Source organism: Antechinus flavipes, chromosome 3 (assembly GCF_016432865.1).
Source record: "Antechinus flavipes isolate AdamAnt ecotype Samford, QLD, Australia chromosome 3, AdamAnt_v2, whole genome shotgun sequence".
NCBI lineage: Eukaryota > Metazoa > Chordata > Mammalia > Dasyuromorphia > Dasyuridae > Antechinus > Antechinus flavipes.
In genome coordinates, this window is record NC_067400.1 from 251199217 (window position 1) to 251210520 (window position 11304).

Consider the following 11304-nt stretch of genomic DNA (forward strand, 5'->3'; position numbering starts at 1 on the left):
CATGGTTTAGTTATCTCTGTGATTACTCTGAAATCTATGTATCTAGCCCTACTTTCTTTTTCTCACCTCCAGTCCTACATTGCAAAATGCCTATTAGACATTTTAATTTGGATGTTCCAAGTCTTCCAGCTCTGAACTCAGCTCTCTCTACATTGCACTACCACCACATTCACTAGATTATTAGCTCCTCAGAGGCAGGGGACTTTTGTCTTTTTACTTTTGTCTTATCCTTAGTGCTTAGCTCATAGTAAGTGCTTAATAAATGTGTGTCATTTGATGTAATTGAACCATTTATTGACCTCGGAATTAATCATGTCTCTTGTGTGATCTGTTTTCCTTTATAGGTAAATGCAGCCTTTAATGAGAAAACCCGTTGTTATGAAATTAGGACTACTTCAAGTTACAAAAAATATGAAGAACTATTCATCTGCTATGGCCCTCATGATAACCACCGACTGCTTTTAGAATATGGATTTGTTGCCATAAATAATCCACATAGTGCTGTTTATGTATCAATAGGTCAGGTCAAGTTTTTTCCTGTGCAAATGATGCAAGTGAATTCTTAAAGGCATTTTAACATAATATTCAGTAAGGAGAACATGTTCATGATCTATTTTCTTTTCTGTAGCCCTATTTAGTGAGTTCTTTGACTTGAGTTTGCAGCTTAAATTTTTAGTGAAAGAAAACTGGGATGCTGTGGGGAAGCTGATTAGTGCAAGGTTGCTGTTGACAGAAAGAAGCATAGCAAACTGAAAAAAAGATGAAAATAATATTAACTCAATACTTTTTTTTACCATTTGTATACTTTCACACTAATTTATTTATATGTGTACATATTTATTTCTTGCTATTAGATTGTAAGTTTCTTGAGGGCAAGGATCATGCCTTATTCATTTTTGTTTCTTCCTTGGTGTCTACCACTGTTTGTTTGTAATAGATATTCAGGAAATGTATACTGAATTGAATAGAGAGGAAAATATGGAAATTAATGTATCAAGTCATGCTTGACTGAACACAATTAGATAGGGATTTATTGTGATAAGTATTTATTGAATGTCTGCTTTGTATAATAGAGTGAATTGGTTACTATGGAAATTACCAAAAAAGTAACAGTTTACAATCTGGAGAGAGAAAATATATATTTTTTCATTATGTTCTCCTAAATTGCTATTTTCATCAGTTTAGTATATTTTATTTAACTGGAGATGTATTCAGATATTCACTGTTACAGATTGAATGACTTTTAAAAAGTTTTCTTTCATACCATAACAAAAGATTGATGTTCCTAGCCTGAAGCCAGAGAAGCTACTTAATATTTGGTCAATATTAGGATTCTTCCTCTTCTGTGACTTCAGGTCATGGTGGGCAACGGCTTGAGATTTAGAGCACAAATAGTAGATAAAACAGATTTGTTGATTCAGACATTTATGGATTTTAAAGGAGATTTTAAAAATCCTTAATATAACAAAGATGATGCTTTAGCTCTTAAGCAGAATTTTATCTACTCATTCAAATAAAAATGACTGACATAATGATTTTTTCAGTCTTATAACAAGCTACTTTTGAGACCAGTTTATATGTTTCATGTTTATGACATATAATAATAAAAATTTTAAAGAGTTTTTAATATTCTGACTCCTTTATTTTCCTTTTCAAGAAACTGAGGCACAGAGAAATAGTTCCCAAAGGCACCTAAAGATTTAAAGATAGCGTTAGGATTAAAATTCAGGACTCTGTACTCTATTACTCTATGTGGTTGATAAGAGTTATTGCATAAATAGGAAAAAATACAAAACATTTTAAGGTTTAAACTATTGTTTAAAGTCATTTTAATTTGAATTGCTTTTATAGTTTTATCATTTATAATTCATATAGTAGCTATGGAGAAACAAACAAAAATTCTTATTACCTAATCCTTCAGGTTGATTTGCATATTGGAAGCAAGAATTAAAGTTAGAGATAATAAACCACAAGACAGGGAGTATATTGGAAGGGACATCGGACTGACTTGGAGTTAGGAGACTAGGGGTCAAACCTTGTTTCTAAAGTTGTATTAGTTCTAAGTCCCTTAACCTGCTTGAGTGTCTCTTTCCTAATTGTAAAGATGAAGATTTTTTTTCTACAGAAAGGGATAAGCAAATGTGAAATATGAAATATTGATAATTATATAAAGTACTCTATAAAACTTAAAACAATTTATAAATGTTATCTATTATTAGGGTCATTATTAATATTTCTTATAATTTCACTTACATTAATATTATTACTAATACCACTACCATTACTGTGGTCTGGTGACATGAAGTTATTATGATTTTGTGAATAATCCTCCTGAATTGGGCAAGAATAATGAATTCTGTTTTTACATCTAAAGCTCTTAACTTCAACCATCTATCTTCATTGTTATATAAAGCAAATTATAATACTCTAATTAATTAGCCCTGTTATCTGAATTATGCCTTAAATATGTGAATCTTATCTTTTTTAAAAAATGAATTTTATCTTTAAAAATACAGATAGTCTTGTGGATCACCTTCCTTCAATGGACACACAAATGAATAAGAAGCTTTCCCTTTTAAAGGAGCATGGCTTTTCAGAGTAAGTATCCCTCTAATGAAATTTTCATTTCCGAAAACTTTCATAGCAACTTTAGATAACACAGAGTTTTCTTCAAGGTTGATTTGATTAATCCAAAAATATTTATTGAACATAAAACAGGGTACAATGCTAGGAACTTCTAGGGAGAAACACATAAAGCACAATCCCTGGTTTCTAGGAACGTAGGATTTACTTGCAGAGATCAGATGCATACGTAATGAATTAAATGACCACATAAAGAGGTAGATGTCAAGTGGTATAGATGATATTTCTTTGATGTAGTATAAGTGTCTTTATGAAAATATGGTAGCACTGAAGTCCCCTGGGATACTATAAAATCAGCAAGAGTTGTTTTGGCAGTTGATTTGAGTTTCTTTAAGATGTGCTATAATCTCATCAGACTATATATAAGAACTCATGTTTGAAGGCTATTAATTTTGTGCATATGGAAAAGGAACTGAGGTTATACTCTGAAGTTGGTTGAATGATGTGGTTTAAAAAAAAAAGGATCTTGAAACCCAGTGTAGATTAATTTTGCTTCATGGTTTATCTATGTTCAGTTACCTATTCTGAGTAGATTTCTTTCCATTCCTCCCTACCTTACTTACTTTTAAGCTTCTACCTCTTTAGCATGAAGTTGATTTGAATATTAATGAAAGTAAAACATAAAAACATAATTAGGGAAATAACTATATGTGATTTCTTGAAAGTTAAAAATTATATAAGATTCTTTGAAGGAGGAAACATAGATTACCTTGATCATTGATGCTTTGCTCATTAATATCTATCAATATCTATTAATATCTATCCTATAGGAACAGGAGAGAATTTGCCATTGTCATAAAGGAGAATCTTATCGTAAGGTCCAAGTCAAGGGGTTTCTGTAGGTGATGATGTTCCTCAGATGCTCCTTTTTGTGAATGACCTTGTCCTGAATGCAGCAAGCCCCAGCAATCTTAGGAGTCTCCTGAATGAGATTTGTAATCATTCTCAGAAGTTTTCTTAATTTTCCAAATGGGAAAAAATCAAGTGGATGAAGAACGAATAATATATTGTCCCAGTTGTGACATTCAGTTGGACAACTTGTAAAACTAGTCACTAACACCAATATACTGCAAATGGACTAGGATTTGGTCCCAGAATTGGAAGAGGAGACTTCATTACCTTTGGAAAATTGCAAAGTTATTTTAATAACCCCAACATTTTTCTTTGAAGGGCCTTCTTTAGTACCAATAGTAGTCACCAATTTGATGGTTGTTGAGTCATGAATTGCTAAAGACACTGAAAAGTTTCAAGACATTAAATTGACAATGGGATAGTGCATGATGGGCTTGACATTAAGAAGGAAAAATGATATAAAATCAAAGAATTATATAGTTCTTTATAAGAAAGTTCTATATAAGAAAGATGGTTATTAGTTTTGAGAACCAGAGTTCATAGGAAGATACTTTAGAGGTCATCAGATCCAATTATCTCATTTTCCAGATGCAGAAATTGAGACTCAGAGAAATGAAGAGATTTGTTGAAGCTATGCTGCTGGTAATTAATTGATAGGGTTACAATATAAACCCAAGTTTTTTAACATTAAGTCAGCATACTCTGTACCACAGTGTACTATCTATAGGATCCTTTTGATATGATTGATGTCAAATTAAATTGAGGATGAAGGTTCCCACCACTGTGGGGGGATGGGTCTGTTCTGGAGAACTTGTGGAAAAACATGGACAAATGTCATATGTGGGCAGGCATAATTCATAAGGAATGCCCTCATGGATAAAGTCACAGATCCATTTGAATACTTGAGTAAATCTGTCATTCCAAATCAAAGATTAAATGCTTTTGGATTACTCATGTCATTTGTTCTCCACTTCCCTAGGTTCATCCCCTCAATAGAATTAATTGGAATATAATTTCCCCCATCCCATCATTCTGAAATGAATTCTTACTCTCTAATTCCTGCAGTCTCTTCTGGTTGGTGAGTTCTTCTGGACTTCCATTTGGAGAAGTAATCACACGAGTCATGCTCGCCTCAAACCCAGTTCAGTTCCTGACTTTCTCCATGTAGGAGCATTCTATTCCCTTACTTTCCAGTTCCTTTTTATGTATTGTTTTCCCTTATCAAGATGTAAGGTCCTAAAGAGCAGAACCTATCTTTCTTTTTGCTCCTATTTGTATTCTCAGTGCCTGGCATAGATTAAATGCTTAAAGAATCCTGATTCTCTGATTTTCTCTATCATTTTGCTTTTATACATTTTAAATTTTGTTTCCTTTTGGCTCCAAATCAGACTATATAGTTAAAAAAAAAATACCACAATAGGGTATCATAATATTCTACAGTGAAGAACTTACAAATTCTACCACTGAAAGTATTTTTTTTTCCTTTAGGAATTTAACTTTTGGATGGGATGGTCCCTCTTGGAGATTGCTTACAGCCCTTAAATTATTATGTCTTGGAGCAGATGAATTGTAAGTTTTCTAGTTGTGTTCTTCAGTGTGTGATTGAACATATTATTCATTCCAAAAAACAGAGTTTCTTTTGTCTTTGTAGTTTTTATCAATTCAGCAAACTGTGCCTGCTGTGTGCCAGGCCCTGTGTTAAAGCACTGGGGATACAAATTCAAAGGATGCTTGTACAATCCCTGGTTACAAAGAAGACAAACTTTTAAAGATCAGGAGATCTTTATCTCCTGATCAGGAGACAAACATTTAAAGAAGTTAAAAGTGTATGCAACATAAATATAAAGTGATAAATACAGATATGTACAATATATTTAGAAGAAAAAAAGAAAGATTTTGTGGGTTTGTTTTGAGGCATACTTTTTATACATCCCTTCTTGTAAGTGTTGCTGGTGTTACCATATTAATTTTTTTGATTCTAGTACATGCTGGAAGAAAGTGCTTCTTGGTGAAGTGATTTCAGACACAAACGAATGGAAGAGTTTGGTCTTGTCTAGAAAAATATGCTCTTCTTTTATAGAAGAGACCAAAACTGCACTTCAGAAGGTATATTTTTAAAACATTACATTCTTTTCTTAAAAGACTGTAGTTTAACCCAACATTTCCCCCTCCCCCCCGAGGCAATTGGGGTTAAGTGTCTTGGCCAGGGTCACACAGCTAGGAAGTGAGGCCAGATTTGAACTGACTTCAGGGCTGATGCTCTATTCAACCTTCTTTTTTACTTGCACATGAACTATGTGAATATGAAATATGAATAGTATACTTTGAAGTGGTAATCAATTTATTGTTTTAGTAAAATAAGGTTGTAGAAATAAAGATGCAAATTTTAATAAGCTTATATATTGCATATCTCATTAGAGCATTATAACACATACATTTTGTGTTTAAGAATTGCTTTGGTTTTTCATTAATACAGTGATTCTCACACTTTTCCTTAAGCCTTCATTTTAAATAAAGCTTTGGCAGAACCCTTGTAATAAAATATTTTAAAATTAGTGTTTTTGATTCTTATTAACAGGCAGCATAAGGTTCACTTAAAAAATAAGAAACTTGGATTGTTTCAGGGTATTTTGGTAGCATGACTTGAGAAGCACCAGATTAAACTTTTTATCTAATGTTCCTGAGTCAATTCAGTCTTTGGAAAATTCTTCTGGAATTATTACTAATACTGATACTTAACATTGTTTCTAGATTTCCCATATGAAGGATGAGGAAACAGCCTTGAAAGACCAGTTAACTTTGGTAGAAAATTTGTGGGTAGAAGAACTAACGCTTCTTCAAGTGTCTGCAGATATTCTAAAGAATATGCACCAAGAAACTACCTGACCTGCTCAGTTATTTACCTCTGTGGTGTGTAATTTTATTTATTTATTTATTTTTGGATACAAATAATCCTTTGTTTATGAAATTTTTCATTTTTTTGTTTTTCTTTTTGCAAATAATATCACTTCATTTAAGAAAGGTTTATTAAGTACTTGATGATCTAGGCTTTATATTCACACTGAACACACAAATACAAAAATGACAATTTTTGCCCACAGAGAGAGCATATTGGAGAATGTTCACGGATAAGTAAATATTAGATCTATATAAAATAAATAGACATATATTTACAGAGCAGCAGGAAAGGCCACTAGCAACTGGATGAATCAAGAAAAGCCTTTTGATAGAGGGGGCACTTGTGCAAAACCTTAACAGGGTTTAAGGATTACAAAAGTACAAGGAAGGAAGAAGGCCATTCTTAGCATGGCATGCTATCTAATGAGAAGACAGGGAATCAGGAGATTGAATGTCACATTTAGCAAGATGTCACATCCATGCAATATCATGAACAACCAGGGAGAGGGTTGGTTTGGCCATTGGGTGGTGGAATTAGCCTGGAAATTTAGAACCAGCATATGAAGAATTTTTAAAAATCCATTTGTCTTCAGTTCTTTACTACTACTTAAAAACACAAACATCTATACAATATACATATGTTATTTACATAATAAATATTTTAGTATGTTAATGTTAGTATGTTATGTTTGTTAGTATGATGTTTTTGTATGTTAAGGATGATTCCATTATGTTAAACACATCAATATAAAATATATTGAATATATTTTAAGAGATAGTAAAGAACTGAAACAATTATATATACATCTACACACATATATATTATATACAGACAGAGAAAATAAGTTTTTATGACTTTAGAATAAGACTTATATGGACTGTGACTACAAGAATATAAACAAAAACAAGATTTGAAGATCATACATACTCTAGTTATAATGACCAATCTAATTGGTAGAGGGATAGGAAACTGAATGTAGATAGGGACATGCTGTCGGATGCCTCTGGTTTGTTACAAAGGATGAGCTGGTAAGGCATTATGTTGGGAGATGATTATTTTAATGTTAAAAGGTATATGTTACAGACACACACATACACACACACACACACACAGAGAAACAAATATGTGTATTTGTATAGGGAGGCAGTGCAGCATAGTGGATAGAGAGCTGTCTTTGGAACCAGGAAGATCTGAGTTAAAGCTTTGCCTCTGACATGTATGGACTGTAATTCTGGGTAAATCATGTAAGGCATCTTTTTAAGATTAAATTGCACTCCTCTCTTTGGCAATCAAAAACTATTTCAAATCTGGCTCCAATCTAATCTGTCTTTTCAAACTAAATGCAATAGGCCTATTAACAAGACCTGGACTAACCACCTTTAGAGGGGACTTAGATTCTTTTTAAAAAATTTATTAAAGACTTTTATTTAAAAAAAAAAAAGACTAAATTGCATAGGAGCTGATCTTCATTGGTAGAAGAAATTCCTCATTGGGAGCTTAATAGGATTTAACATGAGTGAAAGCATAAGACAAATCTCTATCACTATCTAGGTGTGTGAATATGCATGTTCACATATGTACAAGCACTCAGAAATACATGCATTCATACATGTAAGGATGTGTATAAAAATGATTATGTAGCCACCTATGTAGACAGAAGCTAATACTTCAAGGAAAAGTATAAGGAAGAAGAACATGAGGAAATATATCATGTATCTTTCACACTTTTGCCAAAGCTCTTTTACCGAAGCTCTCATGTGATACTTATCTATTCAAAACACTTCAGGGCTGCCTAATGCACAATAAGTAAAGTATAACTATGGAGTCCCTCTGCAAGCTGACTTTAATTTGATTTCCAATTCTTATTGCATGCTGTTCCTTTTTTCTACTCTATATTCTAGCCAAATTCTTCCTTTTGTCCTCTTCTCTTTTTATATCTTTGCTCATATCTATCAGTAGAGTATATTTATTTCAACCCAGCAGTGAGTAATGGAGTGATGGTGTAGCAGGATATATATGTATGTTTGTTTTGGGGAAGGAGGTCAGTAGTACTCTGTATGTGTATACATACATACACCTTGGAATGATGATAGCTTCTAGGATTTGTTTAAGTGTCACCTCCTATAAGGAGATTTTCCTCATCCCCTCAAGTTCAGGGATAAAGGATAGTTTCTCCCTCAGTTATACTAGTAAAGGAGTTAGTTTAACAACCAATTGAAAATGATGGCACATTTGAATGCATTCATAATGTACACATCCTGAGAGCCAAGATTGAGGTGAACACAAAGCAAATTTCATTCTCATCTGGTTTTTAGTTCAGTGATAGAATTTTTTTTTTTTTACTCTTAAAGAATAGACTTTTAGAATAGATTGGTATGAAATGGAAATTGCTAAACAAATTCTGTTTTTGAATGCCCTTAAATAAGTGCTCTTTTTATATTACTTATATTATTATCTATAAGTTACAACTTGTAAAAAATTTGAATGTCAGAGACATAACTAACCAGTATAAATTCCCTATGTACTTTGATTTATGAAAATTATAAGATATTTTCTCCATTAGCCTGATTATCCTTTAAAAAATGTCAAGAAAGTCAAACTGCCTCCTTTTAAAGAGACATAAAAATGAGTTTTAACTCCCTTTCTTTTTATTGTCAAGGAAACTTCATCTTAGGGCTTAAGATTACAGATTTTTTCCTCTGGCAGAAAGTACAGACTTTAAGCCTTGTAAATATGTAAGTTCTTAGCAGACAAGTTTTTTTTTACCTTCACTGTTTTATTTCTTAGCATCACTCATTACCAAATGGTATTTATTAGGAGTGATTAGCAAATACTGAAGGTGGTATTTAAGGTTGTTTGAATGGAAAATTTCAATGTGAGTGTCTGTGTTGAAAGAAAATATTATATTTGATCTTTTTTTATTATTTTTGCAGACATGATGCATGTCTGTTTTCATCAACCATCAGAACCCCTTTATATGCTTAAAAAAGAAAAATTCCACTAGGAACGAACTCTACAGTATGTTTGAGAGAGGTATCCATACTATACAGGAACATTTTTGAATTCTATTTTTAAACACAAAAGAATCATTTTTATTAGCCATGTAAAATTGTAGATTTACTAGTTGACACGTTATATGATACATTATTACTCTGTTTTACATTTCATCTATATTTGTCCTAAGACATATCTTCTTCCAGTTGAATAAATACTTAGTGATGATAAACTAAAATTATAAATAAAAACATGTAAATATTTTTCCTTCTCTTTTACTGCCATCTGTGAGATGTATATTTTTCTGACTCTATTTCTGACTCTATCTATAATCCATTTTCTTTCTTGATGTTTATGTGTGTATAATTTGACTAAAACTTTAATTATATTGGTACATAAAACACCCAATAAGGAAACTCCTTTATTGTTTTCTCTGTAAATTATAATTTTATAGAGCTGTCTGGGGCACAGACTTTGCAATGCAAAATTATTGATATAGGAAGTAATGTGTGTGAAATAACCCTTTCTTCTTTCACCTCCCCTTCCTACTTGTTACATTTCTGCCTGTTGTGAAACAAAGATGAGAGGTTTGGAGGTGAGATTGAAAAGTGCAATGAACTGAACATCAGGAGACTTGCTGTGGAGATCAGTGGGACTTTGCAAAAGAATTAGAAGATCCATATTATATCATGGCAACAGCAAGATTATATGAAGATCAATTCTGATGGACATGACTATAATTATGAGATGATTCGGGCCAGTTCCAATGGTCTTGTGATGGAAAGAGCCTTTTGCACCTAGAGAGAGGACTGGGAAGTGAATGTGGATCACAACATAGAATTTTCACTTTTTTGTTGTTGTTTGCTTGCATTTTTTTTTTCTAATTTTTTTCCTTTTTGATTTGGTTTTTCTTGTGCAGCATATTTGTGGAAATATATAGAGAAGAATTTCACATATTTAAAATATATTGGATAACTTGTCCAAATAGGGGAGGGAGTGGGGGGAAGGAGTGGGGAGGAACGAAGGGAAAAATGTAGAACACAAGGCTTTCTAAGAGTGAATGCTGAAAATTATCAATGTATTTTTTTGAAAATAAAAAGTTTTAATTAAAAAAGTTCAGTGACACCTAGGGAAACCAAGATATCCTATAAATCAGGGATTGATTTATTTGTTTTGTGGATTATCCCTATACTTCAGGAAATAATGCAGATTAAAAACAAAAAAGAATTAGAAGATCTAGTCATTGCTGAAAGCAGTGAATCCTTTTATTGGATTCATTTAAGGAAAAAGCAAATAGTCTTACAGGAGTGATACAAGGAAGAAAATGGAGACAACAGTGGAAAAAGTATTAAGAAGGACTTCTGAAACTGAGTAGGGCAGCTTTCCAGTCCTACCTGTGGTGGATACAGAGACTCTGGGATTGGGATTAACATTTTCTGAAGTGGGCAGTCTAGCAATCCCTCCTCACCGTTTTTCCTCCCAAGATTTGACACTGCCGTTTGAAGTAGGTTAGGGAGGAAAAAAGGTCAGCAATCTTGCCAGGGTGCTTTGGTTAAGTTCTTTAGGCTACTCCACAAGGTTTTATAAGGAGTTCCTTTAAGAACATACAGTATGGCATATAGAAGCTTTCAGTGGGGCTTCGGGGTCTTTACTCTTTGGATTAGAGCTTAGTTATTTTCTAGGGGAGTTGGAGTTCTACTCAGATTTTGATTGGGTTTCTATTTTTGAACATAAAATTAGTCAGATGTCAATGACGTAGGAAAATAGTTTCAAATATATAAAGCTTCAAGTATTAAAGATTACAAAGTAGGGGCTGGGGAGGAGAAGAGAGAAGGAGGGAGGGAGAGGAGGAAGAAGAAAGGGAGAGGGAGGGAAAGGAGGGAAAAGGAAGAGGAAGAGGAGACAAAGGGGGAAGG

General features: G+C 32.9%; 1 protein-coding gene across 11 annotated transcripts in view; it reads left to right on the top strand.

Annotated features, from left to right (window-relative positions):
- The window catches only part of SETD4 (SET domain containing 4), a 41284-nt gene extending 30669 nt beyond the window's left edge, over positions 1 to 10615 (top strand). For 4 of the 11 annotated variants that reach the window (XM_051984893.1, XM_051984891.1, XM_051984892.1 and 1 more), the window contains exons 7-13: positions 345 to 519; positions 2517 to 2598; positions 4561 to 4659; positions 4984 to 5064; positions 5478 to 5601; positions 6247 to 6405; positions 9969 to 10615. In XM_051984893.1, the coding sequence (XP_051840853.1) occupies positions 345 to 519; positions 2517 to 2598; positions 4561 to 4659; positions 4984 to 5064; positions 5478 to 5601; positions 6247 to 6381 (696 nt within the window). In that variant the 3' untranslated portion in view covers positions 6382 to 6405; positions 9969 to 10615. Of the gene's footprint in view, positions 1 to 344; positions 520 to 2516; positions 2599 to 4083; positions 4138 to 4474; positions 4660 to 4983; positions 5065 to 5477; positions 5602 to 6246; positions 6406 to 9968 lie in introns of those variants that run through there. The other 7 variants (XM_051984895.1, XM_051984896.1, XR_007951831.1 and 4 more) reach the window with 7 other exon arrangements.
- Positions 10616 to 11304: the final 689 nt, after the last annotated feature.